Source organism: Monodelphis domestica, chromosome 5, assembly GCF_027887165.1.
Source record: "Monodelphis domestica isolate mMonDom1 chromosome 5, mMonDom1.pri, whole genome shotgun sequence".
NCBI lineage: Eukaryota > Metazoa > Chordata > Mammalia > Didelphimorphia > Didelphidae > Monodelphis > Monodelphis domestica.
This window is the reverse complement of record NC_077231.1, coordinates 61,171,081-61,192,062: the sequence shown is the minus strand read 5'-3', so window position 1 is coordinate 61,192,062 and position 20,982 is coordinate 61,171,081. Positions and strand designations below refer to the sequence as shown.

General features: G+C 34.3%; 1 protein-coding gene across 21 annotated transcripts in view; it reads left to right on the top strand.

Annotated features, from left to right (window-relative positions):
* The window catches only part of PPFIA2 (PTPRF interacting protein alpha 2), a 654,901-nt gene that overhangs the window by 528,069 nt on the left and 105,850 nt on the right, over positions 1–20,982 (top strand). For 13 of the 21 annotated variants that reach the window (XM_056798566.1, XM_056798564.1, XM_056798565.1 and 10 more), the window contains 6 exons: positions 2,157–2,303; positions 2,826–2,960; positions 10,715–10,798; positions 11,112–11,243; positions 14,996–15,058; positions 16,770–16,861. In XM_056798566.1, the coding sequence (XP_056654544.1) occupies positions 2,157–2,303; positions 2,826–2,960; positions 10,715–10,798; positions 11,112–11,243; positions 14,996–15,058; positions 16,770–16,861 (653 nt within the window). Of the gene's footprint in view, positions 1–2,156; positions 2,304–2,825; positions 2,961–10,169; positions 10,257–10,714; positions 10,799–11,111; positions 11,244–14,995; positions 15,059–16,769; positions 16,862–20,982 lie in introns of all 21 variants that reach the window. The other 8 variants (XM_056798558.1, XM_056798561.1, XM_056798559.1 and 5 more) reach the window with 1 other exon arrangement.

Below are 20,982 nucleotides of genomic sequence, written 5' to 3'. Positions count from 1 at the left end.
TAAGGTTGACTGTAATTTAGGGCTTTTAGGGCTTTCTTTGATGGCTAAATGGAAAACTAAGGCTATTTTTTAGAAACATATGTACAAGCAAGGATAATCAAATATATATATATATACATATATATACATAACTGATCAAATAGGTCATTTATAATGATGAAATTTTTCAAAAAAAATTTAAATGTGTTTAAATTTTTTGAGATTTTATTCCTCTTCCCCAGAAATGAGGGAATTGAAAAGATAATGTTATACCACAATAAGTTCTAAATGGATACACAATCTAAAAATAAAGGTTTGCAAAAAAAAGATTACATCATTAAAAATAGAGATGAATGGAAGAGATATTACTACAGCTAGGGGGAGAATTCTTGATTAAATGAAGGAGTTAATAATAGAATATAATTATATGTATGTGTGTATGTGTGTAGACACACACATAATGGAAGATATGTGACTCAAACAAAAGCAAAAATAGAAAATTGTTAATTAGTAGAAAATCTTTCCTTGTCAAATCTGATTGTGAACAGTATGACATCTAAGCTCTCTGTGGAATTCATACAAATATATAAAACTAAAAGCTAAACATATGAACAGTGTTTTTTTTTTCCTTTTTTAAATATTATTTATTTTAAACCTTTTTTCCTTAATTTTAGCCTTAGATTCTCTCTTGTCCTGCAGTCCTTTGCTCCTCCACTGAGAAGGAAAGCAATGAAATATCAAGTATACATAGAAAATCAAGCAAAACGTATTTCCTGTTTTTGCTCTGTTACTAAAAAGGCAATAAACATAACAAAATATGAAAATTATACTTCACTTTGCACTCTAGTTTGTCAGTTCTCTCTCTAGAGATGGATAACACTTTTCATCATGAATTCTTTGAAATTGTGGTAGATGACTATTGATCAGAATAGCTAAGTCTAACAGTTGAATAAGTATATAACAATTGCAATACATCAGGCATTCTGGAAACTGATTTATAATGATCAAATTTGGTCCTCTCAACAACCCTTTGAGGTAGGTACTGTCATTATCCTCATTGTATGGTTGAGGAAACTGAGGTAGTCAGAGGCAAAGTGACTTACCCACAGTCATACAACAGCCAGTTGGTATGTGAGAGCGGATTTGACTTCAAATCTTTATTATTCCAGGCTTAGTGCTTTATCTACTGTACTAGCAGCTATCTCTATAGGAATACGTTTCATTGGGTGACTACCATCAAAACCAAAGAAAACACTATAATATTTAAAATTCTTCTGTGCACATGCCTAGAACATATGAACATGTTGTTTTTAGTCAGTGGCTACATCAGCTCTTTGAAGGACTTGGATCTGTGACCTTTCTTCATCATACCATTTAGATTTGCATTTGGCCTTTGTTCAAATGGTTGTTCTGTTTCTGAGTGCTCGAAGCCAGATTCATTTTCTGTTACTAATGCTTTACAGTAGTGGACAGCTGTTATTGTATTTGCAAATGTGCTCCATTATTTCTTCAGAGGGTTGTGGGCTATGGTGTTACCATTGACGTGGGATGAATCCAAATGGACACAGAGGGGCAGCAAATCTTAAATGAGCTCGTATTTATTGTTTGAAAACTGGAGAGTTCACTTTATTCATTAGTCAGTCAAATAACTTCCATTACTACACACATTCTATTTTTGCATTGAAACATAAATTCTTCAAAAACTTTGTTTTTAATGGAATTTATTCCCTGATATTTAAGCCCTTGCATCCCCTCCCTGCACCACAGAAAGCATCACCCAGCAAAAACATGTGTATTTGTAAATCATGTCTTTCATGTTTCTGTTTGTCAGTTCTTTCTCTGGAGGTGGACATCCACAAGACAGTCTTCAAATGTTAATCCTGCTGCTGCATATAATGTTCTCTTGGTCTTACACATTTCACTCTTCATTATTTCAATTAGCATTTTCAAAGTTTTTTTTTTTTAATTTAAGCTGCTCATTTTTTCTTAATGGCCCAACAGAATTTTGTCACAATCACATACCACAATTTGTTCAGCCATTGCCCAATTGATGGGCTATAAATTCTGATTTTGAACTTTTGTTATTGCGTCACCTAAATTTCCTCCCTACATCTCCCGTTGCCACCTAATGCTCTTAATGACTACAGTGTTTATTGTTTATTGTTTATTGTCCTTAGGCGATGGCCCAAAAAGAAGACATGGAAGAAAGAATCACCACTCTTGAGAAGCGTTATTTAAGTGCGCAGAGAGAATCCACCTCCATCCATGACATGAATGATAAACTAGAAAATGAGCTGGCAAATAAGGAGGCCATCCTACGTCAGGTTCAGTATCTATGTCAAAGTTCTATTCAGGAATGTCTGTGACGTCTCACCATTCTGGAAGGATACAGGTTAATCTAAATTAGCTCTGGTGATGGGTTTCTATGAAATTAGATCACCCTTTGCAATAGAAGATGGGACAAAATGGAATGATCTGAGAATTGTTTCATGTGTTTGTTTTTTTTTTTCATTAGGGTATAGTAGAGGTCCTTTAAAATGACTATGTTACAGCATTGCATAGCAGTTCATAGTATCAAAGGTTGTTTTTGTTTTATCTCTTGTATATGCTTTGTTACTTGGTAACCCCCTTCATAAAAGGCTGGGTAAGAACTTTGCCTCTTGTATGAGCATGTTATTTTTCTGTATGGAAATGTGGATAGTTTTTAAAAACAGAATTTCAGCTTTACATGGCAACATGTAACTCCATAGCAGATACCAATTTAGCATCTTTTAATGCATATATATCTAGTGTTGCATTTCTTAAAGTAATCTTCATAAGTTGTTGATGGTTCCCTCTGGTTTCAGATGGAAGAGAAGAACAGACAGTTACAGGAACGGCTTGAGTTGGCTGAGCAAAAGTTGCAGCAGACCATGAGGAAAGCTGAGACCTTACCAGAAGTAGAGGCTGAACTTGCTCAGAGAATTGCAGCTTTGACTAAGGTACGACACTCAATAACCAATCCTGTTCAAAACCAGTGAAAGCCATGACTCACCATGCTGTTTTCCTTATTCGAAGACAATTTCAGATTGCTAGTTCTAAGCATGATCACTGGGTATCAAAGTGTTGAAGATTATGTACCTTATTCATATTAGTGCTAATGATTATTATTTAAATGAATTTATATTCCCTGGGATTGAAAATGTTATAAGCCTCTATAATTTAAATTAATCATAAATTAAAAACATAATTCAATTTAAGATTTTAGAGATAAATATATAGATATACATACTTCAATGTCTTACCAACCTACAACAATAACCCCTCAAAAATCATTTAGTAATCTTAATTGCTTTCTTCATGATGCTCTTTGTATATCAGGAAAATCACAAAGAAAACCACAATAATTATCTTCACTTGTATATGTGGCATATTGGATACAGCAACTTTGGAATTCACTCATGAAGCAGTGTTAATCATCAAACTTATTATTAAGGCAATCAGTTCCTTTCTGCAAGAAGACTGATCAAACTTGTTAAATCATCACAGAAAAGGATACAAATATTGAGTGTTCCAAACACGATTTACATAAGAGTGATTTTTATATACTAAAGAAAGTCACAAGGGTGTTGAAGATTGTCTAATGTGGAACTGTCACTGTATTTTCAGCAGAAGCTGCCTATTTTAGGCTTTTAGAATCACTCTACTGCTAATAAAATCTATTTTTACATCTTACTATCAAATATCAAGGAATCCGCTTCAGAAAGTACTTGTTTTTATCTAGTTTTTTTTAGAATACCGATTTGATTTATGAGCACAGTAGCCTGACTCTTAGATAGTCAAAAAATAATTTTATTTGGCTAAATCTCCAGAGACACTGACATTGAGTTTAATGAGTATCAAGTGACGTGTTGAAAACATTGGTAGGGGCAGATAGGTGACACTTCCTAGCTGTGTGATCCTGGGTAAGTCATTTAAGCCCAGTTGCCTATTTAGTATATCAATTCTAACATAGAATGAAAAAGTAGGAGGGGGGAACCATTGGTAAAGAGGTTTCACAAAACAAGAATTGTTGAAATGAAATATTTGAACTATTAAAGACATTTTTGAAAACTTGAGAGCAATCTTATGTGCCCAAAAGAGCCCTAGAATTGGTGTGAAACTTTGGTTCATGCCATGTAATTATTATTATTTGATTAACCCTTAGCCCTTGAATTAGTGGCATAGCATCTCTGAACATCACTTTACTCCTGTGTAAAAGAAGAATAGCGATAGTTCTAATGCTTCATAAAATGTTCATAAAGATCAAAAGAAATCTTGTGTACATATGAAATTTTATGGATGTGCGTCTACTATAAATCTGAATCCAAAATATACATAATGGCTAATGTGCCCTTTCAGGCACATTGCCTTGTACACAAGGGGTTCTTTAACAAGTGTCTGTTGAAGTGAATTGAACAATGGATTTCAATTTTTCCTGCTTTTCTGTGTGAAATTGTGAGAAGGAGGGTAGGAGGGGATCCTCTCAAACAGCCAGGGAATTTCTTCATGTGTTCTTGACATTGCTAACATATCAGTGGTCTGTGTGGCACTATCTATCCCTTTTCTTTTATTCTAATTATATCACCAGCCAATCTTCTTTTCTAGAAAGATGTCCTTATGCCCCGTCTCTTTTAAAATTGTCTTTCAATAATTTCTTGCAACCTGTGATTAGCTACTATGAGCTTCTCCATCACCGTTGAATGATGCTCCAGGTCAATCCTCAGATAACAGATAGAAGAGTTAAAAACCAGCAATGACAATAAAAACAACTCTGAGTGCTTTAGAACTTGAGAAATTAGTTGCCCATGGCTGGATCATTCACTGATTCTGAATCTGAAGCTAGACACATAAAAGTGCTTTTGGTTAAGGAGGATGTCTGAATGGGAATGTGGATGAAGCAAAATAAGTCAATCACCATAATGATAAAAAAATTCACATGTGCAGTGAAAAGTCGGGAGCATTATATTTGTATGTAAAGAATGCACTTATTAATTAGTCAGTGGTTGTTCATTACAGGACAATTGGATATAAAGAAAATTTTCTTCGACATTAATAATTATCTGTATAATATTTTCTCCTTACAAATAACTTACAAATAACAGATAACTATGACTACTGTCCATGACAACCTTTTTAAAGCATATTAGCCATCATAACTGCAAATGGCTATCATATTCCTGTCATAGTCTTTAGAAAGAATTCCTCTTTTCTTCTGAGACCAATAATAGATTCATCTTTGGGCCATTGACTTAAAGATATGAGACCTTTGAGGTCCCTAGACCATCTCCCTCATTGGAGAGTTGAACCTGAAGTTGAGAGTTTAAGTGATTTGCCCTGTCATATAGCTAGTAAGTGTCAAAGGCTGGATTTGAAATGTCACACTCTAGATTTTAGATCTAGCACTAAACATTGATCCATGATAGAAGTAATATATGTAATTCTTTTTAAAAAACATGTCCTATTATAAATATCATAATGTCTACCACCTATTTCAAAATAATTTATAATTTCACAAATTAGCAGCGGATATTCATATAACATTTTAAGGTTTGCAAAATAGTTTCTGTTATCACCAGCATAATTCAATGGAAAGATTGATGGATTTGAAATCAAAGGATCTGGGTTAAAATTCTACATTGACCCCTTATTGACTTTGTTCAAGGAACTGAACATTTCAGAACTTCAGTTTGCTCATCTGTAAAATGATAAAAATTGAGCTAGATAACCTCTAAAGACCCTTCCAATTCTAAATCTAGGATCTCTTTTATCTTTACAACCTAAAAGATAACTTTATTCCCATTTTCATCCCATTTATACCCCCAAAGAATCTGGTTTTTGTTGAACTATATTCATTTTAAAAGACACTAATGGGTTGCTGGAGTGAATTTTTTTTTCCTGAAATTAAGATCTTTGGCCACTTAGGTCGTGTAGTAGATAGAGTGCTGGACTTGGAGGCAGTAAGACGTGAGTTCAAATGTCACCTCAGACACTCACTATCTATATGACTATAGACCACTATGTTTGCCTCAGTTTCTTTATTTTGGAGAAGGAAATGGAAAAATACTCAAGCTTCTTTGTCAAAAAATAAAATAACCTAGACAGAATCACAAAAAGTTGGACCCAGTTGAAGCAAGTGAACAGCTGTGTCCTTGCTTCTCTTATCTCTTCTTTCTTGCTGACATTCTCCATCTCCTTTGCAAGGTCCACAAAAGAAGACAGTTTAATAGAAATGAAAATTATTAAAATGAAAATTCTGACAATATAATCAAAAAGTAATTCCAATAAGGAATCAATTATGATTTCTTCACCAAGAAAAGTCCAAAAGGGGTCATTAAGAGTTGGACATGATTGAAAAATGACTAAACAACCATTATATGAAGTGATATTTTTGGAAGTAGAATGTAACAAGTACTCCTATATCACTTGATATGGTTTGCCTACTCTTTATGTTTAAAAATATATTGAGATTTGACCCTGCTAAACCTGGATTATAGGATTTGTCAATGCTCACACACTTTGAAAGTGGCAGAGGGTGAGATTCAAAACCAGGTTTCTCCTTTCCACAATTGCAAAGCTCTTTCTACTAAACAATGGTGTTTTTCAGGAAATTTCTCCTCAATTTCTCCCTTGGTTCTTAGTCCATTGTCTTTATGCTTCAACCTTGTTATCTTGACCAAATTTCCAATATATTTCATTCACCTTTCATCATTTCTCTAGTCTCTTTTATCTTTATTCTACTATAGCTCTTCTTCTTTACCTCTTTCTGTTTCTTTGCGATTTCTATAAAACTTTTTCCTCTGGTTTCTACAATTCCTCTTCAAAGTGTAACTTCTAATAAATGGCTCCTTATATTTCCACATTAGAGATGTTAAAACTAATTGGTGACATTAATCTCCAAGCCCCATTCTAATATCAAATGCTATGTTGATCCATAATCAACATATTAATAAATTGGCCCTATCTTGACACTTCGGTTGTTACTTCAATGTTATTTAACTTATTACAATTGCATTTTGCAAGTCCTTATATAATACCTATTTTGTATGGGGAAAATAAACCCGTGATTTATTGGATATAATGCTAGACTTGAAGTCAGGTAGAACTATATTGCATCCCTGATTCTGGCACATATTCACTAGGTGAGTATGAGCAGTTTTCTTAAACTCTTGTTATGCTAGAGAACTTCTCAAACCATAACTTACAGATCTGCATCAGTAAACAAAATTTCTACACCAGTTATTTCCTATTGCAACAAAATCACAGATCCTGTCCTCCAACTGGCACAACTGCCTCCCTGCCCAAAATGGCCAGCACACTAGAAATCTAGAGATTTTGCTTTTAAGTTCCTACTCTTTAGGAGCCTGCAATCAAGAATAGATGGCATGTCCTATACACAAATCAGTAGGAATCACGATGGAAGGCAAAGAAGAAATCTTGACTCAGGATTCTGGGACAATGAACATTGGTTTGGTAATAGATTTGTGTTTGGTCTTTTTATTAAGTAAGCTAAGGATTTCCTGTCTAAGACTACTTATGATTAAGTCACTGTTTTTCTTGTGAAATTGGATTATATATACGTGGTCACTCCAATTAAATGATAAGAACCATAAGTTAGATTATTTTCTGCTTTTTCTATGTATTTTGTAGATTTAATAGAGTGCCCAGGTCATAGAATGTGTTTAAAAATGCTTTGTGACTTTTAAAAAAAATAAATAACTTTTTATATTCAGTGTTAAATAAAATAGTTAGTTCCCAATTAGTGAAACTATCAAACCCTCCAAGTTGTCACATTATTGGAATTCATCCTGCATATTTACATTGGCCTTCAACCAGTTACCATATTTATTTACATAATTATAAATCTGAATACTCCGAATTTGAATATATGTACCCACTTCAGAGGATTCATTAGAGACTTTGTTATATATAATTCATAAGTCTAAAGATTTGACCTCTACCTGTGTATACTCTTACACATTCTTAGATCCTCATCCATTCTACTCTTAGGACTTAATAATTTTCTTCATATGATTAAACTATACTCAGCGTGTCAAATATTCCACCAAATATCCAAGTTATAATCGTGGTGCTAAAACTCACTCTAACAAAACTATTAAATAGTTAGTTGATAAACACTTATCAAGCACCAATTGTACTCTGGCAACTCTACTAAGCCCTGGCAAAGAAAGCCTAAAGATGGTACCTACTTTTAAGGAGCTCAGAGTCTAATGGAAAAACCTACATTATGTAAACAATTACATAAAAGCCAGATACATATAGGAAAGGTTCCCTGCAATGTTGTGTGAATAAAGTACCCTTGTTATTCCTTCCATATTTTCTAAGTTGATATGATTTTGTGAGATAAGATGGGAAATAATAAGATATCAAAGACTATGGAAAGGCTTTTGTTTTACCAAGAATGTTTCAAAACCTGGAAGCCTTCATTCTTCCATTTTTCTTGACATAATTATATTTCCTTCTAGGTATTTTTAGAACTATTAACATTCCCTTAACATGATGGTTTTAGTGACTAAAAGACATTTTTATATCTGTACAACTGAAAATACCACCCAAACTTCAATTCATTTACTTTATTCTTAATTAAAGCCTACATGAAGTATGGAAATCCTGCCATTCTGACAATGTGATGACAAATATATACTCGCAACTTTGTAAATGTAGTAGATTCACATATTTGGTTTTCTTAGAGAATTTTTTGGTTGGTTGTTTTATGTTTTTCTTTGTTATTTTTTTTAAGAAGGAAATGAGAAGCAGAGCAAAAATCTTGGAAACAGCAAATGTTGAGTTGTCTCTTACTTACCTATATCAATATTAAAATGCTAAGTGTTTATTCTGAAATGATTTTGTGCCTTGTGGAGGAAATAGTCATTTGTGTTTGATATCATGTTAAATTAGGTTACTATCTCATTCCAAATCTTGCATTACATATTCATGTATAGGGATATAGATGCCTTTGTTTATACCTGTATGTTTCCCATTTTTAGGTCTGGATGGGAAAAGCTTGTTATTTAGATAAAATATTTACTGTTTACCTTTCTACTTAGTCTCTTTGGGTCCTCTAGCCATTTATAGCCGTGATTTCAGAAACAATGTTTATTAATATATTTATAGCCATAACGTGTACATAACATACTAATAAAAACACAGCTCTCAATAGCATTCCATGTGTTGAACACATTGTATCTGTGGCAACCTAGCATTTTCCTCCAAAGTGATAGAACTCTCCAGATCCCTGGCAGAGAAGAATGCATACATGTGCTCTATTCTTTATCTTTTCATTTTTAGAATAGTCCTTACTCTGAGAGCAACAAGGTCAGGGCAGTATTTGGTTCCTGTATTATTCATTGGAGTGATTAAGTAGATTTTTATGGACACGTTTCCCTGATGTCATTGCATCAGTGTGTCCTCAGCAAAATGGAAACTTGACATCCTTTTTTAAAGGAAAATTTCATATTATGTGGCATTAACCAGCGAACCTAAGATTATATTTCAAATGGACAGCCATAATGTGCATTCCCAAACTCTACTCATTTCATGAATTTTCCTAAGTATATTGTTGAGGCAATTAAAAGATATTTCATCCTTTATAATTATATTTTTATAGCCCAGATTTTTTGTTTCATTTAGAAAAATTAGAGGCTGTGCTCAAAAAAATAGGAATTTCTTTTGTAATTGGGTCACTTACTTTGCATTAGACCTCATTTTTTTTTTTGCATACAGCATTAGACCTCATTTTTTCCAATCCTATTCAAATAATTGGGGACTATTCCCCCTAAGGACCCTATAACAGCCTCTGAGACATATTCTGGTGTTTGGTTTCCCATAATTTGAGCTATAACATGAGTCTATCAGAGTTGCTTTAATCATTCCTTAGTAATCATATCAGCCAATCATCACTAACCTTAAACCTCCATCAGTAGGTCAATAGCTTTCTTTATTTTTTAAGCATATCATTGTTTTCATTTCTATACATCAACAGCATTGTATCCACCAGATATCAGTGTAGTTCTCTCCACAAAATTTTGTCTATTAAAGTATTGAATTTGCAGTCACATTTTTCTTTTAAGCATTCTGTGCTGTGTTCTGTTCAGTGTGCCTTAGTTCTGATTTTTTCAATTTTGTCCCTCTCCTTTTCCTTGACTTGTTAGTCTGATCCAACCTCCTCTACCTCATCTGATGATTATCAATATGTTATGGAAGCTAAACTACAAGAATTGATCTCCATACGTAGGAAGGTAGTCCTACTGGACTTTACTTTCTATTGCTAAATAGACTCCATCTGTTTTGTTTCATTTCTTTTTTTTCTTGGGTTTGTTTTCTTTTCGTTTATAAATATTTTAATGGTTTTCTTTTAGTTATTGATAATCAACCATCGTTCAGCTCAGTGCTTCAGGAGCTTAAAAGTTTTCCAATGGCAGGTTTCTGTTCAAATTGCACAGTCTGCATGCTACATTTGGCTGATTTCATTGCTCATAAAGAACTCCAATGTTTTGCTGATGCTTGGACGTAACAGGCCTATGTAGCTGACACATTTCAAGCGATGCTGTTCAGCTGCCTGTTTTAAATAAAGTTTCAATTTTGAAAACTAAGTTTGCAGTTGGTAGTAGCTTGCTTTATGTTTTATTTCGATTTCCTTAGATGAAATATTGGGAAAGCGTGGCATTTACGGCCAACTCTTCCTCTTTCTTTACAGGCTGAGGAGAGACACGGTAACATTGAAGAGCGGATGAGGCATTTGGAAGGTCAGCTTGAAGAGAAGAACCAAGAACTCCAAAGAGTATGTAAAGTACAGATCCTTTTCCATCACTCTCTCCTACCAGTTCTGGGTTTAATATTCCACAGAATGCTTTTTATTGATTTTTATTGAAGGTTTTAATTAAATCACATTTGGCAGGCTATGGGCATCCTAATGAAAAACGTTCTTGACAGTTTCATCAACAGACAAGTTTAACCCACTTTAGGGACTCGATAAAAATGTTTTCAATTAATCTATCCAAATTTCAACTTTGAATATAAACCAAAGAAAGATAGTTTTCATACTGAAGCTGACAACATTTGTCGTTGGATTTTCCCCCCTTCCTGAATTTAAGGCTAGACAAAGAGAAAAAATGAATGAGGAACACAACAAAAGGTTATCAGACACCGTAGATCGACTTTTGACGGAATCCAATGAACGTTTGCAGCTTCACTTGAAAGAAAGAATGGCAGCCCTGGAGGAAAAGGTAAAACAAATGGAAAAGGACATCTGTTTATCCTACTTAGTGATACACATCCAGATGTCATTGACTCTCCTGTTGGTGTGAACTTTAGATGGTTCTAGTGATTTCTAGGATGCTTTCCAGCCACTTTCTTCTACCTATCTCATTGCAGAAATACTACTTGCTTGCCTCAAGTCTTTCCTTGGTCCAATCCATCAACCATACATGTGCTCAACTAATTTTTGTTTCAGTCCATACACTGTATATATGTGCTCAAGTAATTTTCCTTAAGAACTTATGAAATCATATCTTTCCTGGTCTCAATAAACTCCTGTGATTCTCTGTTTCCTCTAGAATAAAATATAAATCATTGTATGACTTTTATGTCTTCAAAATGCCTTTTCTTTCCAAGCTTATTGTATATAAATTCTCTTCCTGTTGTCTCTAGTCTATTAAAACCAGTCTCCTTGGGGACAGCTGGGTGTCTCAGTGGATTAAGAGTCAGACCCAGAGATGGGAGGTCCTGGGTTCAAATCTTGTCTCAGACACTTCCTAGCTATGTGACCCTGGGCAAGTCACAACCCCCATTGCCTAGTCTTTACCACACTTCTGCCTTAGAAACAATACCCAATATTGATTCAAAGACAGAAGGTAAGGGTTTAAAAAAAATAAAATAAAATCAGCCTCTTTGCTTTCCTTCATACAGAGTTCTTCATCTCCACTTCCCCTACATTTGCTTGGATGTTCCCACATGGCTGGAATGGTACCCCCAAACCATTCTACCTTCATGAAATCTCTTTCTTCCTTGGGAAGCTCAGCCATTATCTTCCTGATGTCCTCCTTGGAAAGAATCTTTGGGAAGAGTGAGCAAATACTCCTGCTACCCTTTCTCCAACAGCATTTATTCTGAATATCATCAGATAGCAATCAATCTGAGATGATTTCTTCAAGCCCAGCTTTCTAACTCCTTCCCCAGGGTTATTCGCAGAGAGAGGGTCACTACTATTTTCTAGACTCAAGGGGACAAATATTGCTAGTACTGTGGCTTATAAGCTCTTGTTAGCAATCAGCCTTCTGAATTAGCTTTCTTCTGAATGTATTAACATAGATGGTATAATAAAAAAAAGGTTGATTACAAAACATTCTTTTCAAATCATGGAGAAGGTGAGAAGAGTACGTTACTACAAATAAATTCAGGTCCTTGGCAAGACTGTGTTGAAACTTAAGGGTACAGTGATATTGGGGTACATGTAAAGTCCTTATAGGGTACTCCAAAAGCCTTTTCACCACCCTATGACTTTTGGGACATTCTTGATATGGGGCAAAGGGATAATTTGGATCATTGATATTTTACTGATTAGGAGCCCCTTTTTGAGTTAATAGATAGCCCTCTTTTCTGGTACATGGGGTCATTCTCTGAAACTGCCTCCTCTTTGGATTAAAAGAAACTACATCCATTTTTCCACAGTGTATCTTTACTTTTGACTGGATGTACTACTTCCTAATGATCCAATATCTATAGTCACATGCATGATCTGTATGTAGGAGATCCACTTTCAAGGAACAACTATTTAAACCCAGAGAAACAAAAACAATAGAGACAGAGAGACCAAGAAACAGAGACCCATTATAGATGTAGATAGATGAATGGATGGATGGATGGATGGATATATAGATAGATAGATAGATAGATAGATAGATAGATAGATAGATAGATAGATAGATAGATAGATAGATAGATAGATTCTATAGACACATACACACACACATACACACAGAGAGGCTGAAAAACCAAGTTGACAATTTTGCCTATCTACTTTTTAAAACTTAAAACTTGAGGTTGGGCATCACTTCTCTCCCCTTTTCAATGGCCAAATAGACCTTTAAAATATATTTAATTGAAGAAGTCATTTGAGTTGTTATTTTTTATATTATCATTTATAGGATGTGATACATCAGAGGACCACATTGGCTTGAGTCAGAAAACTCCATGCTCTAAATTCTTCCTCTGGTCCTTTAACTTCTCTGACCTTGGACCTCTGCTTCTTCACCTTTGTTGGGGGGTGGGTTCCATAATGGACTAGATGACTCTTAGGTCCCTTTCAGTTATAGATCTATTATGTCTATGCCTTCAGATCTTTATGTCTGTCAGCTTCCACAATTCCCAAAGGTGATTTATTTTATCCATATTGAACTGTATTCACTCAAGTTGTTTCTAAATTACTCCCACTCTTTCCTTACTTCTGCTGTTTTCTAAAATTGTTTTTTTTAAAGAAAGAATTATTGGTCAGCTAGGTGGATGGAGAACCAGACAAAGAGTTGGGATGTCTTGGGTTTAAATTTGGGCTTAGATACTTCCTAGTTGCATGACCCTAGACAAGTCATTTAGCCGCAGTTGACTAGCCCTTACCACTCTTCTGCCTTAGAATTGACAAAAAGTAAGATTGAAGAAAAAAGAAATTGGTACTACTCCTACTCCTACTACCACCAATACTAATAGTAGTAGTGGTAGTAGTAATAGTGGTGGTAACTAACATTTATATTGCATGAATTATGTACCAGGCACTATGCTATGTCCTTTACAGTTGTTGCCTCATTTGAACCTCACAAGAATCATGGGAGTATGTAGGTATTATTATTATCTCCATTTTATAGATGAGGAAACTGAGGCACAGAGGTGTCAAGCGATTTATTCAAGGTTAGATAGCTACTAAGCATCTGAGGTAGGATTTGAACTCAAGTCTTCTTGAACCCAGGACCAGTGCTCTATCTGCTGTGCTATCAACAATGTCAGTATTTTAGAAAATGTATAATGCTTGCTTCCAGTCAGACTCATGCCTTTATCACAAAGATGTGTGTGATATTGTACAGTGCATCTTATTTTTGTCATTCTGAAATTTCCACCTCAATAAAGAAGTCATCTTTTTACAAAAACCTTTTGCAAATGTAATGTTTTTGTTGTGACAAAGAGCGAGGGTAAGAGCCAGGAAAACTTGAAGTTCCACCTCACAACATATACTTGGTTTATGAACTTGAACAAGTCACAAAACTTGTCACTGCCTTAGGCAATTCCATAATTAGGATAAATTAGGAAATTTGGATTAATAATAAATTAGGAAAATTGGTATTATCCTGAAGGATTTTTTTAAGAAAAGATTTTAACTTTTATATAAATCTAAGCTCTATCTATTCATCCATCCATCCATTCATCTATCTGTCTGTCTGTCTATCATCTTTCTGTCCATTTCTATCTCTATCTACCTAGATTTATCTTTCTATCATTTTTATCTCTACATATCTACCTATCTTTGTTTCTAATTTTTTTGTTGTACAAGTTTCATTTCAATAAAAATTTGGCAATTTAAGATTAGCCAGAGAATAGAAATTCTATTAGGAAAGTAGAGTGTGATGATTTCTCATTTCGTTAGGTATCAAAAATGTATTCACTTTCATTTTTAATTTGACATTCATTTTTATGGGAAACTTAAATGAATAAACATGAATGCTTCATTTTTTTGGTTCTGCTTAGGATGCATAGAAGACAGATTTATTTCTAGTTGAACATGTGATCTGAATGAAACTAGCAGAGTTTGTTATCTCTCCAAATTTTACAAGCTCAGCCACCAGAGTTCTGGTGCTTTTCCAAAATGTGAAAATATCTGAGTTAAGGAATCTATGGTTATGAAGAGAACTGTGAGTTAAAGTACTAAAAATGGACACTGACTTTGCATACATATTCTTATGTTCAATTGATGTCACATTTGTTTTTCCTCTAGAATGTTTTAATTCAAGAATCTGAAAGTTTCAGAAAGAATCTGGAAGAGTCATTACATGATAAGGTAGTATGGAAAGTTTACATTTTATTGCCTATATATCACTAACATTGCATTTAAAATATATTACTGAGATGAAATAAATTGAGTGTCAGTAGTAGAATACTAGCAAGTGTTTGCTGAGCACCTGTTTTATGAAAGTCTCTGTAAAAAAAGGTGCAATACCTAAAACATTCTTGCCCTCAAAAACTTCGCTTTCTAATTGAGAAAAGAGGATATATACACACAGCAATCCATTGGTAGCATATTCCAGGCATATATTAAGTGGGTGTTTAATAATTGCTTTTTACGTGATTGGTGAAGTAAGTGCCAAAAGCCTTATATAGTTAGTAAGGGCTATATATTTAATTCAGTAGTGAGAGAGATTACTGTGGCCTAAATAAAACTGGGGAAGACTTTACATACAAGATAAAACTTGACCCAAGCCTTCCATGAAAGAAAGAACTTAGATAAATGGAGACAAGAAGAGGAACATGGATGTTTTAAGCTCCAGTTCGAGGTTTTTGCATTGAAATATATAGAGAAATCCATGTAGAACCCATAAATGAGATAATAACGGTCATCATGGGTTGCCACAGCCAAAGGGATTCATCATTGATCAGCCAATTTTTGTGATGATAAATATCACATTATTCAGCTAGGCTGGTCTTCAGACATCAGACATATTTTGCCATTCCAATGAGGTTAAAATTGTCAATTGCTCTCTAATCCCATACCCCTTAAAGATCTAGGATTCCTTCCATGCCTGGAGAAAAAGTGACTCATGAGACTTAGATCCTGCTTTCACAGAGCTTCCAGGGAAGTGCACTTACATGAGAAAAGACATGTACAAAATAACCATAGAAGGGAACAGAGACATAACTAGGTAATTCTAATGAGGCAAAACCATGATTGATGATGGGAAGAGAGAAACCATCAGAGTCACGGGTGAGATAACTGACCTATAGCAACATTGGCACTAAGTAAATGCCCTAAGTAATTGCTGTCACTGGCATCCCACTCTTAGAAGGGCAATCGAAAGAGTTCACCCTGCTTACATTCTGGTGTGTTTGAGCAGTAGTGGGGAAAGCAGGACCCTAGAAGAGACCTATTATAATAATTGGACCCTCAAGGTTGGGAATTTGGGGTTGAATAAAGGATAGGGATTGAGGAAGGAGGCAGCAATAGCATGTGATATGCCCAGAAGATATCTACTATGAGGAAAATACATAATCCTTGCCCTTCCTTTTGATCTCCATTCAGCTAAAAAATCAGGTTGAACTAGAAAATCTTTGAATTCCTTTCCAACGTTAAAACTATAAGTCTATGAACTTTAATTCTTGCTTTATAGTAAAAGAAACTCTACTTCTTCCCTTTCCCCACCCAAAAAAGTGGACTCAGGTACAAAATTCCAATGATAGGGATAGTTCTGCAATGCTGAACATGACAGATAAAAAAGAAATACATGAGAAAATTGATTAGAGAAAAGATAATTTTCTAACTAGAGACAGAGCAATGGGAGGATATAACACTTTCTATCTGTGTTTCTTCCTGCTATAAAATTATAAAAATTAATTATCATTATCTAACTGTCTTGCCTCACAGTCATAAATAATATGCTTGACAAATGTCCCTATTTTCAGAAGTAATGAGCCAGGCATTTGAAATATTAATTTGTAGATTGCTATTATGTAATGTGCATATTATATTGTCTGAGTAATATTTCTTTGATCTTTAGGAGAGATTAGCTGAAGAAATTGAAAAGCTGAGGTCAGAACTAGACCAATTGAAAATAAGAACTGGCTCTTTGATTGAACCTACAATATCAAGGTAATTTCAAATTAAAAATTGATCTAGTTTGTTACAAATTAACATCAAGCTTTTTAAAATTTATAGATAGATAGATAGATAGATAGATAGATAGATAGATAGATAGATAGATAGATAGATAGATTTAGATATGTGTGCTTATGTGTATATGCATAAAATCTTGTTACCCTTCTGCTGGCTCCCCAAACCACAACACAGACACCAAAACATTGAGTTAATAAATGTTTTTCTGTCCCATTTTCATCCCAGTTATACCCATTATACTCAACACAAAACTTAAAACTTTTATACTTTAAGGCATATTAATTTTTAAAAAACCTTCCTAGACAAAATACCTCACACCTTTCTTTAATGGTCTTCTGTTCAGCAACCTTTGTAGCTGATTCAGAAATCTGTATGTCAAAATAAATAACTTCTTGGATGTGTCAGTGTTAAATTAGGAGTTTTAACAAAATAAAAGAACAGCTTTAAATAATTTAAGTTTTAATGAGAATATAGTAATGTTGTAAATTAATATTATCCTTTTAAGCCAGGGAAAAGAAAAAAATAGCAGCTTTTAAAAATTAACAATTTAGTTTAATTAAAATAGAGATAGTAAAATAATATGGTTAAAATGAATATAGTAAAGAAGAGAAATATAGGAAAGAGGTAGAGAAGGAAAATTTCCTAATGTCTATACTAATTATCCTATAACTACTTATAACTACCTATAATTACTACCTAAAACTACCTATATCTATCTATAACTAACAACTACCTCACAAAGTTCCAACCCAATCCAGCCCAATCGAAACCATCCTAATCAATGTTTAATCCAACTTCAATTAGGTCTGTCAGTGAAGACCAGCCACCTTCAAACTTAGAAAAGGTCAAAAAGCCCTCTAAAGGCTAACTTCAAAAAGCCCTCTAAGTAAGCTCAGTCTTGCCTTTATATTTCAGCAACTAAAGCCAACCACCAACCAACTCACTCCCAGCAGCCAACTTCCCTGCAACTGCCACCCCTAACTGTCAGCAACTGACCATCTTTTTTTCCTTTTTCCAACCTCACTTTCCATCTCTATGGTTCCTCCTTCCTGTCTCTGTGGTTCTCTTTCCTTTCTCTAAGGTTTCTACTTCCTGTCATTGTGGTCTGGTTAATCACTACACATCTCTATGGTAAGAGGACCTCCAGGTCCCCTGTTAAATTAAAAAAGGAATAAAGAATTCCTTTTTACAGAAGAAATTGTTGAAATGTTTACATTGAGATTAAATCTGCCATAGGTAAAAAAAAAAGGCAAGAGTTTCTTTAAATAGAGATGTGAAGTACTCAGCTCTGCATTCTTCTGCTTCTTTAGAAAAAAATAATTGTTAAATATTTGCATTACAATATGTTTTATTTATCATAGGATTAATTATTGTTGTTTTATATCTTATGTAAAATTTTACATATTTGGCTAAAACAAGCATAATATTTTTAGTGGTTTATGTTAGGATTTGTGTTCATTAGAAGTAAACTGTTTGGAAAAGTGATATTTTGGGGAAAACCAACATCAAGTGAGTACTCCAAAGGTCAACTATTTGAGTTCAAATCTGGTCTCCGACATTATTATCTTTTTGACCCTAGGCAAGTCACTTACCCCTGTTTACCTCAGTTTATCATCTATAAAATGATCAGGAGAAGGAAATGACAACTATTTCAGTATCTTTACCAAGAAAACCCCAAATAGGGCCATGAAGAGTTAGATATATCTGAAATGAATACACCACAATAAATATTGCTACCTCAACCCCCTTCAAAAATACTACTAATAAATAAGATCATTTTGACATTCCTTCCAAAATAGAATTGTATTTATTGACAAACTAAGAAAAAACATTGACAAGAATGATTCAAATGTACCTATTCCAGAGTCTATATAAATCATTGGTGAGTGTGAAATACCATTGGATTTGGTCATTTTTCTTCTTTTATTTATTTATTTTTTGAGTGGAGAGCAGGGAAGATTGGAATAACTTCCACTTCATTTAGATATAACCAGAGAGCTGAGGAATTTCTTCAGCTGTGTTCTTGTAAATTAGGAGTCTGCTGAGTGCAAAATACATGCATGACCAGTGTACCCTTTCCAGAGGGCTGGTTGCCATTTTTGTATAAACACAGTACGTGTAGTAAGCCAGCATGGTCTCCTTAATGTGAAGACTCACTGTGGAATTGTTCCACAACTTTGAGACTTTCATGATCAAAGCAGTCGAGCTTTCATCTCTTTGGGCTCCCTTCTTATTCAGAAATTAAAAAAAAAAGATTAGAAGATCTAAAACAATCCCATTTCATTTTTCAGAAAGAAAATGATCATTAACCTTGCAGCAAACCTTTTAAACAAGTGCCATCTGCAAGTTGATTGTAAGCTTTTCTTAACTGCCCCAATTGAACAGGTTTAAAATAGTTTTTAAAAGAGGTGGAATGAAATCTTTTCCTTTGACTTTGAGAGAAAAGGATATAGCAAGGATTACTCCCACTATGCTGAGGGGAGCCAGATGTGATTCTCTTTTTAATTGCAGTTAATATTAGAAGAGATTATTTTTACCACAAAAAAAACCAAAACTTTTCCCCAACATTGTCTTGTCCTATTGAAATCCAGCAACGAAAATGAGGGAGCCCTGAGCATCTTAAATTATGCATAAATAAAACCAGTGAGTAAGAAAAAATAACTTGGAGCTGCTCATCAGCCATTTCAACAATTTACTTGGGTTATGTAAAAAAAGAAGCTAATTCACAAATAGTTGAAGCTACCCTTTTCAGTAGCAGTTTATATTTGAATCTGTATCTTAATGATGATAATAGCTGGCAATTACATAGAACTTTAAGGTTTACAAAGAGCTTTATATTTGTTATCTCATTTGGTCTTCATAACAGCCATGTAAAAGAGGTGCTTTTATTATCTTCCTTATTTTACCATTGAGCAAAGTGAGATAGAGAGGAGAAATGATTTTGCCCAATTTAACACAGCAAATAAGGATGTGAGTCAGGATTTGAACTCAGGTCTTGATGATTCCAAGTTCAGTGGTCTATCCAGATATTATTCAGTAAATTAATCATGTAATAAGCCTTTGCCTTGACCATTTGGGGGAATTAATAGCCAACCACCTTCTCAAAAGATCTGGGTGCAGCACCTTTATCTGAGATCAAATGATTGAGTGCCCCATGGCAAGTCACTTCATCTTTTAGTACCCTTACACTTTTCCAAGAATCTAAGTTACAGAGAAGGGTAAAATGTAATGATAGAGGCAAGTTTCTCACTAAGAATTCCGAAAATAAAGTAAACACATGATTAAGGGGAAAACAACAACAACAACAACATAAGGAACTGAGATGGACCCTGTTGAGACACAGACAAAAATGAGGAAGATTATGTCCTCAGGGAGCTTATACTCTACTTGAGAGAAAAAGAAGCTTCAGTTTCCTTGTCGAAAAGAGGGTGGGGAATATATAAGATCATAAGATCATCACTGAATAACAGCTCAGAGGACCTTGGAAGTCATAAAAACCAATGTCCTCATTTTACAGATGAAGCACAGAGATGTTGAAAGTCCCATCTATGACCACATGCCAATCAAATATATAAAAATGTTTTCAGGCTAGGGAGAGAATATTAATAACGTGAGAGATCAAGTCTTCCTTTTCTGAACCCAAATCTTCTCACTTACTTTTGACTATGGTGATAACAGTATTTCAACAAAATTTGTTTCCATTGTAACCTTTTGTATTTTTTCTATGCATCTCAAAGCATTTTTCTGAGAAGGGGTCCATAAATTCTGCCAAATAGCCAAAGGCTTCAAGACATTATAAAAATCAAGAATCCTTCCTCTGTGCATGGCACTGAAGCGAAAGCACTGTGAATGGAATTGAGCATTCTAAGACACAGGAGGTTGAGGAGAAAGTGCATTCCAGGAGTGGACATAGCTTTTAGAAAATCACAGGGGTGTTAAAAATAATATTCTCATGCAAAGGAAGCCATTACAATTGCATTATACTTAAGCAGTGAACATTTCTAATCTGAACAAGCTGACAAATATGATTGTCAATGCGACTTTCGGTTGTTGGTGGGCAAGTCACTTAAGCTCCCTCATCCTTAGTTTTGCTCATC